Here is an 18,462-nt window from a genome sequence, read left to right on the forward strand (position 1 = left end):
CAGTCATACTCCATTCTGACTGTAAAACTATGATCATGCCAGACGGTATGCCACCCACAAGTTGGGAATCAACATTATTATTATTATTATTATTACCACATTGGCATCGCGTGTAAATGGTACAAACACTGACCAGTCGCTGAGCACCAACACGATCCTCACTTCGCCTCGACTGGTGATGAACCGTTTGCAAAATAATCGCCCATCTCAGCAAACAAACCAAGGACTGTCTAAACGCACGCTTTTATAGTTTTCCGCATTCAAACAAAAACGTTTTGCGCAACCGACAAAAAGCGTAATGTTACAATGGGAGCAAAAGATACAAAGCACCGGATACGTATCAAATCCGTACCTATCTTGCTAGGCATGTTCAAGGTAATATTAAACGACGTACATTGAAACCAGCGGAAGACCGAGGAATAACCGCTAACCACGTGTTACTGAGACTAGTCACTTTTAGGGACAATAGACCCAAAAATTACAGTCGATTTGTCAATTACTAATATAAACGGCGATATTTAATGATGGAAGACAGCGCTTAACTACTGCAAATAGGAAATTCTCTGCAACAATTCAATCGGAAAACTAGGCATCAATACAAACGACCATCACATAACACCCCAATATGATCCTCTGCTACGTGCACGAGGGTCAGATACAAACATCAGTTAAGACAGACCCAGATTTTTTAGAGTTACCATCATCCAGATTCAAGCCATTTAGAATGGGGATGTCACCACATGATGCGTGATAACTTGGCAACCGGAATCCCCGAGATTCTGGATCACCCGCGTTCTCCTTGAGGGACTGAAACGGAGAACCGACAAATGACCAACAGTGGTATCTGTGGCTCACAGAACACTATGTGTGTCTATACTCAGCTCCAGCGCCCTCGTCACATCCACTCTTGTCGAGGCGAAACTACGAACAGCCTCTAACAGACTTGGTCCTGACGGTGGAGGACGCTCGTCAACTCTTGCACGAGATCGACCCATTCTGCGCGTTGGGGCCCGACGAGGTCCATCCAAGGGTCCCGAGGGAAACGTCCTCCACACTGGCAAACCATCTACACCTGGTGTTTCGCCAGTCGCTTGACGAAGACCGCCTTCCCTCTGCTTGCAAGGATGAGATCGTCACGCCAATCTACAAAACTGGTGACCGATTGTCGCCCGGCAGCTATAGGCCTATAAGCCTCACTAGCGTACCATGCAAGGTGATGGAAAGCATTCTGAAGCGAGCTATCCTAGATCACCTTACTTCCAGCAACCTGATATCCCCAGCCCAACACGGATTTCTCCCAAACCGCTCTCGCATGACAAACATGCTCTTGTTTATGGACAGCTTAACCCAAGCAAAGGACGAAGGACTCATATCGGACGCCATATTTTTCGAATTCTCAAAAGCATTTGATACGGCCCCACACATTCCGCTGCTCCACAAACTCGAGTCTTATGGGATTCAAGGGAAAATCCTTCGCTGGATCAAGGCGTCCCTATCAGACAGATCATTCCGTGTGAGCATAGGCTCGACCGACTGTTCCCCAGCGCCGGTCTCCATCGGAGTTCCTCAAGGCTCCGTCCTGGGGCCAGTGCTGTTTCTGATCTACGTCAACGACCTCCCAGACCTTCTTGCGAGTCCATGTCTACTTTTTGTGGACGACCTGAAATCCTGGAGTTCCAGTGCATCTGCTTTCCAAATGGATGTAGACGCTGCAAATGAGTGGTCGTTTGACTACCATCTTCCTCTGAATGAAAAAAGTGCGTCCATATGTCGTTTAGAGGATGCTCAGTGAATGTCTCTGTTTTGCATGGGAAACCGGCCCAAAAGGCATTCGCCCTTCTACGGATGATCCGACGCACCTTCTCCCGTATTACTCGCATGGACTTCCAAATACTCTATGGTGCCTACGTCAGACCGCTCCTGGAGTACGCCAACCAAGTCGTCTACTCAGGATGCACGAAAGACGCCACCTTCTTTGAGCATGTCCGGCGAGCCGCTACGAGAATTGTTGCCAGCGTCAAATCCGTGGACTACGAAACGCCCCTCGCAATGCTCGATCTCTTTCCCCTGGAGTACCGCCACCTCCGAGGGGACCTGATTCTTACTTATGCCCTGTTTGAACAAAGCTTGGCAAACACGTTTTTCACCATCGCCCCAGAAATCACATGGCGGGGACATAGCAAGAAAATAGGTGCGTGGAATGACCTTCCTCCGACGGTTGTCCGCGCTCCTTCCAGAACCCAGTTTAAAGCACTATTGGACATTTATTTATGCGAATCCCCGGGCTGGCAAACATACTGCCCCGCGCCGAGAACATAAAGAGCACTGCTACACCCTTTTTTCACTTCTGCCTTTCCGGTGTACGACAGCCACTGACCGACAAGAACAAAAGCGACCCGAGAAACTTGGGCAAAAGCCTCGATCCCGTGTATCAATCCGTGAATCCGTGAATGTCTGATCGTGATGTCCAGGATTTCTGCCAATCAGAGTCCGCTGTGCTAGACTGGCGGGCGGCCTTCTTCTCTGGCCAATACTGTGCGTGATAGGCTTTTTGGCTGTAGCCGCGCCTAGGTATGAGCTGGAAAGCGGTATCGATGCGGAGCTCCGGCGGAGAGTTCACGTTGTTGCGTAAGTCGCTCGGGGAAGGCAACGTTCCTTCTGCAGGCGTCACAAAATTTTACAAATTCTGTAGCCGCTTACTGCCTGGCAGCTACAGATCTGTTAGCCTCGCCATATAAGGCGATGGGGCCCATTTTGAGGCTGGCTACCTCATTACTGACAAGTTGCTATCTCTGGTCGAATACGAATCCCCCACGCCGTTCTTGTGAATGACAGGCTCTCATTCATGAAATGCTTTACACACTCCGCTGTTCCACCGTGTTAAGGTGTTCCTTTCTAGTAGAACGCTCTAAATTAAAGTCGAATAAACCAATCTTCTTCGGTATTGGTCTCCATTGGATTTTCTCAAGTGGCCGTCGTAAGACTAATCGTATCCCTGAGACATCAATGGCCTTTCTGGTGCGCTTTCAGGTCCATATCCACTTTTTGCTGACGACTTGAAATCTTGGAGTTCCAACACCCTCCAAATGGATATCGAAGCCCTAAAGCAGTGGTCAATAAACTTTCACCTTCATCCGAATACTGAAAGATGCACTCATATTCCAGCGAACGCCATTGTCGCTAATGGTCAGGATGAACTAGGGGGCATTAGGAAGATAGTTACCAAAGACATTCGCCCTTATTGTTCTCATGAAGCATGTTCGTCCCATTCCAAGGTAAAAAAAATCAGCCCAAAAGTCCCGTGTCGTTCTTCTGACGGTCGGATCACCTCACCTCGTACTGCTTACAGGGCCCTCGAGATACGCGCTTAATTATGCCAAGCAGTTTGTCGAACGAGGATGTAATATGGACGTAACCCTTGTTGAGAGTGTCCCACGAGCTGCAAGGTAATGGCAGCTGGCCTCAAGTCTTTCGCCGCTGAACAAGAGCAGACCCGACCCGGTAAGTGTGAGCGGAAGCCCCGATCTGGTGTATCAAGCCGTGAGGTCTTTCGCATTAAGGGTATGTCAGCCCACCTAGGAAAGATTTTCCCTCTGCAACAGTTGTTCTCTGGAATAAGCTCCCAAACAACACGTGGCGCGACCTATCCATAACTGACTCAGCGCAGTAGTTTCTCACACTTCTTCCTTGGTCATCCACTCACTCAGCCGCCCTTCAGTTGTCTTCACCAGCGTACCATGAAGTACAGCATTATCTGTCGAGTACTTTTCCGGCAGTGTGTTGTAAGTGCTCTGAATGTTTTCAAATCCCGTTTCATGAGTGAATAACTCATTTCTACAAATGAGATGGCTTGGTGGTTAGGGCGCAAATTTACTGACCGGAAGGTCGGTGTTTCAAATGCGAACTCCGCCTCTCGACTTCCCCTGTCTAAGCTTGGGCAACCTGGCAGTATCCTAGCCCTCATGCCTCCTGGTGGCATGGTAGCTGAACGATTTCTCTACAAACTTTTTAACTGATTCAACGAACTTAAATACCACAATTCGCTATTACTTGCCACTCAACATTGTGGAATCCTGTTCATTCCACTTCCTTTTCTTGAATTCGAGTGATAAGTTCATTCAGTGTTATTGAACAGACGCTACTAGCAAAGCTTTGGTGGGAGCCTCGATCTTGGTTTTGAATCCGTTGATCCCTGACTATTCCGGTGGACCTGGTTTTTTCAGCGCAGTAGACTTTTGATGCAATACGCATACCTTTCTTTACTGGCTCTTCATCCGAAGTGAGACAACCTGGCTTTTGACAACCACTGGTTTCTTCAACTCAGGAAGCTGCAACAATGGTGTCGCGCCGGTTTACCAATCAGTGAATCAATCCTTAGATTTGGCACATTAGGTGGTGCGCCAGAGCTGCTTTATTTCAGCTAAGCTGCACGAATCTTATCAGATACGACACCAGAAAATCCAAGTTTTCGAGTCCTCGGCTCCTGCATTGTACACATCTACTGAACCCATTGAACCCAAAAGCTTTGAAAGGTTGCAGAGCCCCCGTTTTTTGGGCGTGTATCTTCTACGTCATACATTGTGCATCAGGAGGCAAGATTGATCCGGACAACCTTTTATGGTGACAAAAGAGGATTTCCAAGGCCGTATTTATGGATTGATAGCAGAAGACAAGCACCAGACCAGGCTAGAGGTTTCATGATGAGATAGTGAGGATGCAGCGAAAGTGCTCCGTTATGAATGGCCTACAACCTGACTAATCAGAAGAGGGTCCATGTCGGTCCACAACCGGCTGGCAACATGATCGCCCAACCGATGCCGTCGTACAGTTCGAAGCCTGCCGCTTTATTTGTTCTCCTATTTGTTCAATTCGGAACAACCTATGGACCACCTTAATATCAGTTGTACGATTTAGACAGATAGAGGTGCAAGCCAACAGGCAAGCACGAACTTTCCGGACCGGGTTTGTTGTCGTTCAGCGGCTTTGGTTTGTCTGAAATGCTAAAAACGAAAAAAACAACGGTATAATAGTGATCACTGGGTGTTATGCTTGCCAGATCGAGGACTCAAGTGAAAAGAAATCTCAAGATGCAGCTTGGGCAACTTTTGTAAGGAGGTTATTTCACGCATCCACTTGGCGGGATGAGAAAAGTGTTTTCCAGTATGGTTATTATCATCTGCCCGCACTTGTCCACCGATGCCCCTACTCAACCACTTTCCACCGCACAGGCAAAGGTTACGGTCAATTATCTGACAGATGGACCTTATGCAGCCAGCTTCCTGTTAACAACAAACAAAACAACACCTTGCTAAATCCATGGGATCGTTTCTAATTAGGAGCTTTCGGAGTCCGTACTCTATGTCAAATTGGCGAGCAGGCAATGGTCGCTGAGAATTATACTCCCTTAAATTTGATGTATGCTGTGTCTTCGAAACGTGGGGTTATGCATCCAAAAACGAAGGAGGAACTCAGCTCTCTCATGTTCTTTTGTTTCCGATGATCTAGAAGCAATTACTCGTGGACTACATGGGGTGGGAGTTGTATCACCCGCAGAGTTGAATGCGCTTTGCTGCATTGGATCCCACTGTGCAGTCGTCTGCGCCGTCCGATTATGCAGCTCAATCGAGCTGAACGCTACACGACATGAAAAAATAGCGCCTGCCCTTGGTATAGGCATGTATCCCAAAGGACTGACGTCGAGAAGGATACCTTTTATTGAGAGTTATCCGGGCTCATTCGTCAAGCATAAAGCACTGATACATTGACCCGTCCGTGTGCTATGAGTGTCCGGTTCGTTCTCCTTGGAATGACATCTGGGTTGTCGAATCGGAATCGATGCTTGTTGACCTGAGCTAGCTCACCAACCTTCTACAGTAAACTAGCACTGTGCTGGTAGTAAGCAGATAGATAAAGCATGAAGAATGTAAGGAAAGCTACGCTAGCGGCCTTCAGTGCTCTCTCTCCAACTTATCCGATACGACCAAATGACCGTTGGACATCGCCGAGATGGTTAGTCTTGACTGATGCCAGGAAGTCCGTGCCAGCAGGCAACGAGTACGACGGCGCTCGCAAACCCTTCTAACGTCAAGTAGTGAAGAGCCTAAGGAAAGACCGATAGCTCTGTTGGATGTCAAAAGCTCCGGAGATGGGAAAGACTTTTGCTACCAGAAACAGCCGTGCACTATATCAACTGATACGATCGACTGGCCCTAAGAAGGCAGCGGTCAGTAAAACCACGGGTGAAGAAAGCGCATTAATTTACTCGCAAAAACGCCGACTAGAAGAACAGTTTAACTGGCCTGCTGCAACCCAGCTTGTGGAAATAGCGCACATGGGCGGTTGTAATGCGACCCGTGATCTGAAGAAGAAATGACGTGCGAAACGTACTGAAACGTAAGAAGGCACCAGGACCGGACGGCCTGTATCCAGTCCTCTTCAATCAAAGTGAAAAGTCCCTGGTGACCTGACTAACGAAGTTTATTAGTACTATTTGAAACGAATAGAATGTGTCTGCGGAATGGGGCATGTCGACAGTTATTCCTATCTTCGAAAAAGGTACGCGGACGCTCTGCGAAAACCATTATGGCTCTCTGGTCTTACCCATTGAGGGTTGAATGAAAATGGGGAGAGACAGATTGGTGAAAACCAGCCTGAATTTCATCCCACGAACATATTTTCACCCTCTGCCAGGTTCTGGAACAGGGCACTCCTCCACCAACCACCAGTGGTGTTCTTCCTTGACTTGAAAACTAAATTTGACTCTGTGGACCGTCAGGCACAATGGCGGTAACTATGGAGCAAAGGTGCCTCCTTTAAATCCTTGATCCTCCATAAGATTCTGTGCGCCAACTTCTGCAGACTTGCGCAGGTCTATTGGAAGCTTTCCCATGAGTTCACCACATCAAGTGGTGTCGGACAGGGCTGTTTTATTTCACCTCTTCAACTTTGTCATTGATGCTATTATGAAAGACTCGCTATCAGCCTGTAATACCTATGGGATCGAAGTGCCCCCGGTGCGTTCGCTCACGGATATGGAGTACGCAGACGAAATAGGTCTTCGGTATGATGCCGTCTTAATGCCAACAGTGTCAAATAATCGAAATGATTTTGGTTTGGCATGAGCTTCACACCTCAGAATTGGAAAGTGCTATTGCAAAACTGGATGGGGTCAAACCTTAGCCTCATGCTTGCGGATGAGCTGACTGATGTAGTAGACAAACTTGTATACCTTGGCCGCTGTATCTCTCCCTACGGTCCCGCAAAGTCGATATTTCCATCCGGATTGGGAAGTCCAGAGCAGCTTTTGTGAACATGCATCATACGTGAAGGGGGCGAGTTGGACCAGGTGGTTAGAGCGCGAATTTACTGACCGGAAGGTCCGTGTTTCGAACCCGACCTCTGCCTCTCGACTTCCCCTGTCTAGGCTTGGGCGACCTGGCAGTATCTGAGCCCTCGTGCCTCCGTGTGGCACGGCAGCTAGGCACCGAAAGGGTGCTACAGTTGAGCGATCACACGTGGCATAAGCGTGATATCAGCTATATGTCATGGGTTTAGTTTGCAATGGTGCGGTGCGCTACATTTTGTTATATGAATTAGAAGGCTGGCTGCTGCGCGCTGAGAACGTCACAAGACTTTCAGTGTTTGACCATCGATGTCTTCGGCGCATCACCGGAGTTTGGTAGGAACATCGGGTCAGCAGTGCTGAAGTAAGTCGAGTGGTTTTCTGAAGGAATGACTCGCCCTTGGATAGATGAACTGATCGTACTCCATGGGTTGCGCTGGCTTGGCCACGTGCTCCTTATGCCAGTTGTACGACTTCCCCGAATGGTTCTTTTCGCACAACCGAGCCAGGGGTCGTCAAACAATGACTTGGCAGCGAAGTACGAAAGCCATTACCAGCAAACTCAGCCGTGTCGGTCATTGCCGTCTACCTGTATGGGGACCCTTAGACGAGACACGTCAGTGGTTAGAAACATTGTCTAACATGGACTAGTGACGCGTTCAACGACGCATATTCATCCAAGCTATTGCCTTCAATGCATAGCTCCCTTCCCACCCTCCTCACTTAAAAGTCCACTGACAACCCTGTGTATGCGACTCCGTTATATCAGGTCCCGCCCGCAATGCGCAGCTATCTACCCCACCTCCCCAAATCATTGGTGGACGAATCTGTGGCAGCTATAAGCACTGTACGCCACGCACGCGGTTTCGCAGCAGATGATGATGAGGAGGAGGATATGCTTTTTTATTTCATCAGCTACATACCACGTATCAAATGTACGTTTGTCGCCTGAAGATTAGAGAATGGGTATACCGCGAATCATTGGAGGCGATGTCATTACTTCTTTAGTTCGTTATTATTCAGTTCCCATTGCACATTGCTCTTAGGAGACGGGAAACTGCGAGGTCATCACTCACTGTGCGATTAGATTATATCTGTCAGTGTCATTAACCACTGTTGAGTTGAGTCCCGGGTCCCCATCTGGCACTTGTCAACCAGACGGCGTTTCCACCATGATGAACCTGGACGTTGCTGCGCTGTGATTGTTTTTGCGCATCCATGACCTTTTGAGCTATGCTGGAGAGTTCACGCGTGAGTGGTGTGTTTGGTGTGTGGGGATCCGACCTACACATTCTCCTGGTCTTCCAGCTTGGGGTTTGAAATATTTGTGGCTTGTCCAAAAACGCAATGCACCGGCATTGTGATGAGGCTTCTGAGCCGGAGGTGTATGCCGAATCGCCCGCCGCAGGGTGTCATCATCTAGGTTGCATTACTCGCTGCATACACCGAAGTAGGTAAGAGAACACAGGTTACTCCAGATGGCTCCGTTCCCCGTCGGGCACTTCATCTTTTCCCACTGTTCGTCTTCCACCAACCTCATCAATAATACTGTCCCTTCGTGACGGACTGTCCTTGTAGGCCCAGTCGTTAGGTCTGTGTTTTGGTCTCTAATAGTGTATCAGTCAAACTTTTCTGCTACACCAGAATGGAGAAGACAAACGACCTTGAGGGAACTGTACTGCAAACAACTGAATGGTTCCGTGATTCCAGAAAACATGGTTTCAGTATAGAGGACAAGTTGGTAATGTGGTGAAATATTGGTAGCTCGGGTGAGTTTATTGGTTGTTGATCAAATGGCTGTTGATCCGTTCGCCGAGCTTGGCAATTGGCTATATAGCTATATAAACACACGCAGGCAAGGAAGAAGTACCCACCCAACTGCGCACTGATGATGTCTCCTCGTATGGTGACGAAACGTTTGCAAGCCAGTTGCCAAGCTCGGCGAACAGATCAACAGCCATCTGATCAACAACCAATAGAGGACAAGTTGTTAGCAAAGTGGATTGTTCGTTTTGAGACAGTCCTCCTCCTCAGACCTCCCTTTTGAGGTGCTTGAGTGTAAGACTACTGCTGTGGGTTGAGTCACATTGGTATGAGGGACTTTCGTGTTCCATCCGTCCATCTTCCAGGTGTGCAACTTTCTGAAAGTTCTGGTTTAGTCATCTGCTCGGGGGGTTCTGACTTTTNGTTCTGGAGATTCAGACTTTTGAGGTAATTCAAATGTGTCGAGAAGAATCCCAAGTGGAAAATCAGGATCGAGTGTACCTGTCTTTGAAACAGAGGAAGTGCGTAGCTAGTCAGCATACCGAACCCATGGGGAGGAGCCTACGTGTACCTCAGATAACTTTTCCAGCACGGTGTACAATTATGCCCAGGGTCCACTTTTCCACACCACCGCGATAGTCTTGCTAGAACAGATTTGCCAGGTATAAATATGTTATTTACAGCACTGTGATGTTTGAACTGAACTACCATATTTGTGTTTCTACCGGTTGGTGAATGTGGTATTGAACGGGTGACGTCAACGGGCAAACGGATCTTTCGGCTCGCAAGTATCTCCGTCGGAGACTTACTATGTGGAACGTGAACATTTAGTGTTGCCCTGTGACTCGGTATAATTGTCTCGATGATTTCCGGTGTGGTCCCCCCTTTGAGTTTTAAGTGTGCGCGTTTGAAAGTGTTCGCAAATCTTTCCACTTGGCCATTTGATGGAACAGTGGTGATCGCACTTGTTGTATGCTATTTTCCTGAGAGAACGCGGAAAATTCAGCTGACGTGAATGCACTACCGTTGTGAGAAACAATGACATTTAGAATTCCAAAGTGGCTAAACTTTGAAATGGTAGCACAAGTGGTAAGATGCTTCATACTAAATACCTCCGACCACTTGCTGTAGGCATCTACTAGGATCAGATATCGTTTGCTGTTGATTGGTCCAGCAAAGTCAACATGAAGTCAGCGTTCAGCTGTAGCACCCTTTCGGTGCCTAGCTGCCATGCCACCCGAAGGAAGCACGAGGGCTGGGATACTGCCAGGTTGCCCAAGCTTAGACAGGGGAAGTCGAGAGGCGGAGTTCGCATTTGAAACACCGACCTTCCGGTCAGTAAATTTGCGCTCTTACCACTTGGGCCATCTCGCCCCACACATGAAGTCATGACCATGGGACTTCTGGAACATACCATAAACTTAACTCCGCTTTCCGAAGGTACTTTGCAGATAGTTCGCATTTTGAGCACTTGCGTTTTCCACGCTCCATTAGCGGACATAACTACACGTCAGTGCCTTCATATGGTTAATACCAAGATGTCCGAAATGAAATTGTCTAAGGACATCGATCTGTAATTCTGGAGAATAATCAACCGTTCTGCGAAGAGTGTGCAACCATCGATTTCGGACTGTGCGGGTCGGCGTTAGTAGAACGGCTGAAGTTGTTTATCGAAACAGTGTGTGCGGTAGAAATACAGTACTTTTTGAAGTAACAGGTCACGATCAGCGGCGTCGCGAACCATGGCAGAAGTAACTGGAAGTGCACGAATTATATTAGCAATCATTGCGTTATTGCGGTTACAACAGTATTCTCGGGTTGTTGATGTTGGAGATCCATGGGTCTCGATAATGCATCAGCCTGGCCAACAGCATCAGTCGATGGGTATTCGATGGAGAAGTCGTAGCCCAAAAGCATTGCAGCCAACGTTACAAACGGTTTTCTGTGTAAACAGGGATGTCTTTATTCGATCGGGAAACACCGAGAAGTGGCTTATGGTCAGTGATGATCATAAAATAACGTCCATAGAGCATTTTCTGGCGAAGTTTATCGCAAATCTTCGTTTTCGCTCTGGTCATAATTACGCTCGGTAATTGTTAGAGATCTCGCCGCATGAACATTCCTTTTGCGTTTCGGTCGGAGACAACGTGAGAGATGGCAGCTCCAATGCCACAGTTGGATGTGTCTGAAACAACAGTAATGTCCGGGGCTGCATTGTAATGTGTGAGTTGCAGATCAAAGCTGAGAAGTGACTTTAATTTGTCAAAGGCGGACTGGCACTCATGTGACCAGTTCCGAGTACAGGATGCATGTCTGGCAAAAATAAACTGTAGTGGCTCACCAAAATGCGGAAGGAGCGCAAGGTTGCTACATCCGTCGGTTCTGGCATTCGTTGTATGGCAGAAATATTTTCTGGGTCTGAATGACAACCATTTTTTAAAAATGAATCCAAGATATGTGATGGATGTCGGGGGGGATGCACATCTCTCTGCACTTAAACGAAAACCATATTGCAAAATTCGTTCGAGTATACAATGCAAACGAGGTAAGAGTTCTTCTTGACGAGAACCTCTGAGAATGATGCCATCCAAGTAAGCGGCAATTTCTGATATACCGTCTATCATGACATCTATTGTTTACTGAAATAGGGCTAGTGCATATTTTACCCCAAATGACGAACAATTGAATTGAAACAAGCCGCGATGTGTATTGGTCGTTAGATGTTCTGTGAAGTCATCGGAGATTTCTATTTGAAGGTGGGCATCAGCAAATACAGCTTTGCGAAAAATTTTCCACCATTGAGCTTGGTGGATAGATCTCCTGATGTCGGTAATGGATATTGGTGAGAGCCTGAGACTGCGTTTAGTCCAGTGGACTAATCAGCACATATGCACACTTTGTCATTTACCTTTTTGATGACAGCAATAGGAGCTCCCCAATTTGAATAGTTTACTGGCTGGAAAGCTTCAAAAACGAACAAGTTCATTCTCAGCGGTTGTGAAGAATCAGTGTTGAATACTGATGTTATGCTACCAATGGTGGCGATGATAGCATCAGGAAAAGTTGGTCCTTTTATCGGAGGTTTCAATGTTCCTAACACCAGTTAGGCTTGTCTCCACGCTCCGCGAACAGAATATTTTCGAATTCAAAATTTTGAAGGCATTGGTTTGGCGTATGCTAATACAGCACGTTGGATATCCTACAAGATCAAGCCCGTGGCATTTTTGTTCTTCTGAAGATGTACATGGTAACACTGCAAATATCCCTCTAGAGAAACGGACTAAACAATCAAAAGCAAAGGAAAACTTGCGTTGGTGGTCTCTATAGAGGAATTCTCTGAACATCGATCTTGCGAACGTTTCCATTTTCTATTTCAAAAATCTCGATTTTGTGGGGGGGGGTTGTACCTGGTTGAAGAATTTTTAAATCGTCTTTATGCGAATGCAAGCTGATCCAAAGTAGTATGTACGAAATGACATAGGGTTAAACAAACCTACTCAGACGGGGCGAAACATTTCGGAATACTAGTTAAGGTACTCTGAATGTCGTTCTAGGAAGCGAGCACGCCTACCGGAACGCGTTGCATGGGGTACTGGGTTGGTGGCAGATGCAAGAGAGACAATTGGGGTTGTCGGACAGGTAGAGACCGACTAGATTGTCGGGGTCGTCTTGGGCTGGTAGGAATTGAGAGATTGGAGCTTTCTGCGTGCCAGCACATTGCTATCAGTACCCTATCATTAAATGCGGTGCTGGTATCCATTGGTCTCTTCCCGGGTTCGGGGCGACTGGTGGCTCTACCTCTCGTTCATTCAGGCTCATATCGTGTTTGTAGGCTTGCACATTGTAGCACATCCGGTTCCGCGCGAAGTGGTTGGGTTGTCACGGCCATACGTTATTGACTAGTGGTCCAGTCGGACAAATGCTGTTGGTCTCTAATCTGCCCGTCAACAACAAGTAGTCCATTGGGTACTTGTGCAGAAAAAACGGGTTGTGTGTAACATGATTTGCTTTTCCCAGGAGTCACTGCAATCGTCCGTAATCCAGGGGACGTTTTTTATAGGTCAATATCGGGAGATCGGTACAGACCTGTTGATTGGCCTAGGGAGGACAGCTTCGCAATGCAAATCCACAAGCAGGCCTGTCTAGTCTATATATATTTAAACCATCGATTAAACAAATTTTCACTCATTCCAGATTATCTGTCCATCTGACTTGGACGTCCTTCTTTCATCATGTCATCTGCTCAGGTTCCGGAAAACCTGAAGTCTGTGGTTAAGTTCTTGAAGTGCGCAGAGCAACACGACACCAGAGATGTTGTTGTTGCTTATTTCTGCCGCTTGTGTGCTTTTCAAAAGGGGTACGCATTGGATGCGTCCTCACCCAATTCGAAAGCCTTCCTCACCAAACTCATGTGCAAGCTGGAAGAAATGAAAGCCAGTAATGCGGCGAACGAGGCGTTCAGTAGTGAGACAGTCGGACTGGCACATTTGGAAGAACATGCGATTAAGTTGTTTCAGTTCGCTTACAACAGGGATGTGAATGCGGACTTCACAAAGTATGTTCTTCTCTGGCATGTCGTCTTCTAGTGTTCTCCACAGAGCCACTGTACAATCTTTTCTCACAGCTGGCGTGCTTCTGGACGTTGCTACAACACTTGGACAACCGACGGACGAGGTATTTCTTTCATTTAACTAGGGGTCGTGATTACCATGAGACGTGTTTTTTCTCAGTTGGAGAAGATGAGAAAGTATGCTAAATGGAAAACGCTGTACATTACCAACTGTCAAAAGAACGGAGAGGTACCCATTCCGGGCCCGGCCGCTGCGAGTCAAGATTCGGAATTAGACATCGACTTCGGTAAGTTTGCATAGTTGCCGTTTATTTAGACCAATATCTGACCGTCCCATACGATTCGGAACTAGGAAACTTGTGTGCGGTGTACCTCTAAAGTGTGGAGTGCTATTGAGACCGTCTCGAGTCGACGGACAATTGGCAACTTCGTTGGTAAGGTGACGAACATATTCGTTATGGCTTACGATAGACCATTTGAATTCGCTTGCACTCATCTATATAAGCGAGCTGTGGTAATTCGCACCAGGATACTGTTTGTCATACATGCAGCTGTAATAAGAGCTTCCCGAATTCGGCATATATGATCTGTACGAACAGTGCGACACCCTTGTGCTTCCGCGGGCCAGGCGGTTATCCGTCGTTCAGTATATATGCATAATGTATAATATGATAATACAATCGTTTAGCCGTAGTACCCCTTCGGTATCTAGCTGCCACGCCAGCCGAAGAGGGCAGTGTGTACCGATGAAATAGCAAGCGTTGTGCCAAGTTCTATAGGTTCAGGGGGAGTTGGTGAATGCCGTGTTTCACTGCATCTCACCATGTTCAGACCTTTAAGAAAAATGCAACGCAGACTGACAGTACGAGAGTGAGCCAGCGATCGGTCCCTATTCTTTCGGATTTGTGCATTCTTATGCGGAAGCTTTCTATGGATACTTTTCAGCCCCCCCTCAATAAGGAACAATAACAAGTATGGAGTATGCCGATTATGCTGTCTCGTTCCGTAATGTACATAGAATATTAACGTATACGTTTCGCATGCGTGCTTGCGTCACAAGTCAATCCCCGCCAGAAATAATCCTTGCCGGGCTCAGCTACTATTCCCGGTGCTTTACAGCACACATCTAAAAATTCTTCGTGAGCCTGGTATCGAAGTGACTCTGTTTACAGTGGCCGCGGTAAACTCGCGAGCTCTTCCCTCGAATTTTTGCACTTCCTATTGATTCGAGCGTGGATAACCCAGATGAGCGATGCAGTTTTCCAGTGTTTTATCCAACTTTGCCTAGGGAATGTTTTGTTGTAATTAGGCCTCAGCTTAGTAAATCACTCAAGAATTACCTCCTGCCACAGTTTTACCCATCAATTTGTGGTTCACCAAGATACGTTGGGACAACGATTCATCTGATATCTGAGGTGCATGTTGCACCCTGTCCACTGTTCTGCTGGACGATCGAAGATGACAGTACATGCGGTATTCAGAGCTGTGTACTTTGTAGAATTTTTGACCATTTTCTTCTGTCTCTTCAGATTTCAAAGTTCCTGGAGGGCTACCGACCGCAAAGACGCCCCAAGCCCCACCAGTTGCAAATCAGCCGAAGCCAGTTGTTGATCCAGTCGTCCCCGTTCCTTCAAATCCGGACACGCGCTCTTCCGTTGATAACACCAATCAAATCGATTCCGAGGTTTACGTAGCCGTGGAGAAACAGATACGCTTCGCATTGAGTGCGCTTCAGTACCAGGATAAGAAATCCGTTGTGGACAACTTGACCAAAGCCTTAAAACTCCTTTCCAGCTAATCCGAGAAATGGCATTGTGATGGAAGGTGGACTTTCATGACCTACACCCCATACCTCACAATCCCCCATTCCTATGGAATACGTTGAACTCTTCGCGGAATATCTATCTTACTTGATAACCTTTCGTTACGTTTTAGGTTGCCTTTCGCCGTGCCTCATAGGTCGTTTTCTACGTATATGATTATAATTCATCTGTGTCTGTGATAACGGACAACGTTGCCGTTTTCTTGGCTATTATCCTGTTTCCACATTATTACACGTATTTCCATTCCCCATTTTACCGAGCGGCCGTGAGGGTACCTTGATTGCGAGTTTGTCGGCTTTTCCGCGGTTGTGAAAGTATTCGCGCTACCCTTGCGTTCACTGCTTAATTACTACTGTTAATCGGTTTTATCGGATGTCATGCAAACGACGAATCTGATCGAGCCGTTATAATAATTGAAGGAGATTTCCCGAGTAAAACGGTATATTTAGTTCCTCTGTCTCTTGTTCATCCGGTCCACTTAACTGTTCGGCCAAGCTGTTGCTCACTGCGTAAGTTGAGGTTGAGTCTGGTCAAGCTCTGGAACTTTAATATGGGTTATCCTTGTAAACTCTTATGGGACACGGAATATAGGTTCAGCGTAGCGAGCTGTTCACCCTGATGGAGTTTAGTGGTTGTCCTTTATGCTTCCTCCAGAGTTGCCATGAGCTCAAGGTCTGCATGGCCGACTCCATGTGGAATCTGACGTATGCAGATCGTAATGAGGGGATATGGTTTTAAACAACTGTAAGGTGATCGTTGGCTTGTTCTCTAAGCTGGGCAATTTGATTGCAAACGTTTCATCACCGGTCGAGGTGATATCATCAGTGCGTTATTGGGGAGCGTAGTTATGCGTAGCGGTGGGTTGGTGATTGTGCGTTGGGTAGCGTTGTGCGTGTGTTAATATACGTGCTGCTAGCAGGGGATGACCTTTGACCGCGATTAGTTGTTCGGTCGGGCGGTTCAAATTGGTTGCCCGGTTGTGCTGTGTTCCCATTCGCCGATGTCCACGTGACCTTTGAGCTTGGCATCCCTTCCCGTCGTAATCTGGTCGATGCTGGGGTGACCTTTGTCCTTTCGAGTCCCGGCTTGTGACCTTTATTGATTTACCTCCAAGGTGTTCCTTGTTTCTTTGTTTGTGAATCCAATATTCCGTCTTCCTTGAGTGTTCCGGTTGAGATGTTGGTCTTTTGCACGTAGGGGTGCGTAAATTGGATCCAGTTCGATGCACCGGTTGATCCAATTTGCCATGGAGTGCCATGCTTCCAGAAATTCTCTTCCGTGTCTCCGTATGCCAAAATTTTTGCGTTTTCTAGATTGAATTTGTGGCCTTCTTGGTTCTCGTGTATGGATATCAAGGACAGGGATCATGTCCCCTGACGGCCGCGTTGTGTTCCTTTATGCGTGTGCATAGTCTCCTCCCAGTTTTTCCGACGCAGAATTTGTTGCAGTTGAGTTGGTACATCACATTGTTCTTGTTGGTTTTGTCTCGGTTGTCCTTCGGTCCAGAGATTAATTTCCCTAGGGTGGCATTCGGTTTGTGAGCCACGAAGATTCCTTTTTCAGCCAATAATCTGTCTCTGATATATTCTTGATGTAAGGCAGGACTACCCTAACCAGGAACCGCCCAACCGAACAGCTAATCGCACGTATATCACCACATGCGTAGCACTACTCAACGTAACACAACCACTAACCCACCGCTGCGCTCCCCAATAATGCACTGATGATGTCACCTCAATTGGTGATGAAACGCTCGCAGTCAAATCGTCCAGTTCAGCGAACAAGCCAACGACCATCTACACGACCTGAGCTACCGACATTTTCCTCTATAGAAAACTGTACGGTGCATCGGAGAAGTTAAACATCGTACGTGTTGCCAGCGATAGTAGAATGAATTGCGTTGTCCCTCCGTGGCAGTAGTCGGTGGCGGTCAAGAAAATAACTCCGAGGTTTTGGAATGTGAGGGGGAAAATGTGGTATTCCTCAGCTTTGCAAGGTAATTGCTTATCTATAGACTATTTGTAGGCCACTTGAAGTACAAGCCGACCCTGAAGCGGCCTGGTTCGCTTCCGCATCTCTACGTCGTCGACGTGTTTAATCCGGCTTTTTCTAATGCGCAAGAGGTTTGTGTGCGGGAAGATCTCTTGTATTTGAACGTGCGTTGTTCCGGCGGTGGTATTTTGTGTTCGTAAATGATCCTCCACCTTGTTTGGAGTGCGATTGCCCGACTTTGCTGAATCGGACCGTCTACTCCGCTTACAGGATGATGGGATAACCTCCATCGTGTAGGGGCAGTTGAGAGGTTTTAGGAGAACTAACACAGCGGCGTGGCTGTCTTCGGCAAAGGAAGGCAGGGTTCTGAGATGTGTTTTGCGTAGTACACGTGGCGACGCTTCTTTGAGGATCTCAAATTGTTTCCCGTCACCGAGATTAAAGACTGAGATAAGTGAATGTGTTTGGACTGAGGCGGACATAAACGTATATTGGTTCAGTGGAGTATCTGCTCGTCAAAGGAGTTCGTTACAAGGTCCTTCGTGTGTGAAGGATAGGCATAGCTCACGTGGCCTTCGTCGGTCGATTGACATGTGTGTACGGGAATGTCGGGTTTAACGTGAACCATTTGGTAGCAAGCTATGGACGCTTCTTCTATTCTTGGATCTGACCCCGTGGTAATGCAAACAATATTAAATAACCTAAGTAATTCTGCCTCGCGGTTCGGCATGCGCTTCACACCTGCAAAGTGTAAAGTGCTACTTCAAGACTGGGTGGGCTCGAACCCTAGCCTCATGTTTGCGGATCAACCGATTGAGGTGGTAGACAAATTTGTTTACCTGGGCAGCTGTATCAGTCCCGGTGGTCTGGTGAAAGATGATATTTCCATCCGGATTGGGAAGGCCACAACGGCTTTTGCGAACCTACGTCACCTGTGGCGTAGGCGTGACATCAGCTTCTCTGTCAAGGGT

The 18,462-nt window shown here is 47.3% G+C and overlaps 3 protein-coding genes across 3 annotated transcripts in view; 1 reads left to right on the forward strand and 2 right to left on the reverse strand.

The window, feature by feature from the left end:
• Positions 1-1,066, reverse strand: part of T265_09382 (hypothetical protein) — a gene marked incomplete at both ends in the record, with an annotated part of 6,852 nt that extends 5,786 nt beyond the window's left edge. Inside the window, 2 exons of the mRNA XM_009175426.1 lie at positions 699-807; positions 944-1,066. Of these exons, the coding sequence (XP_009173690.1) occupies positions 699-807; positions 944-1,066 (232 nt within the window). The remainder of the gene's footprint in view (positions 1-698; positions 808-943) is intronic.
• A 12,272-nt stretch (positions 1,067-13,338) lies between these two features.
• T265_09383 (hypothetical protein) lies at positions 13,339-15,870 on the forward strand (the record flags this gene model as incomplete). Its single annotated transcript, XM_009175427.1, has 4 exons — positions 13,339-13,661; positions 13,693-13,780; positions 13,837-13,963; positions 15,206-15,870. 4 exons carry the CDS (start codon positions 13,339-13,341, stop codon positions 15,472-15,474), a joined length of 807 nt encoding a protein of 268 aa, XP_009173691.1.
• A 1,644-nt stretch (positions 15,871-17,514) lies between these two features.
• Positions 17,515-17,973, reverse strand: T265_09384 (hypothetical protein; the record flags this gene model as incomplete). The annotated part of the gene is made up of 1 exon (XM_009175428.1): positions 17,515-17,973. The coding sequence occupies one exon, from the start codon at positions 17,971-17,973 to the stop codon at positions 17,515-17,517; it is 459 nt and encodes a 152-aa protein (XP_009173692.1).
• Positions 17,974-18,462: the final 489 nt, after the last annotated feature.

Source organism: Opisthorchis viverrini (genome assembly GCF_000715545.1).
Source record: "Opisthorchis viverrini unplaced genomic scaffold opera_v5_272, whole genome shotgun sequence".
NCBI lineage: Eukaryota > Metazoa > Platyhelminthes > Trematoda > Opisthorchiida > Opisthorchiidae > Opisthorchis > Opisthorchis viverrini.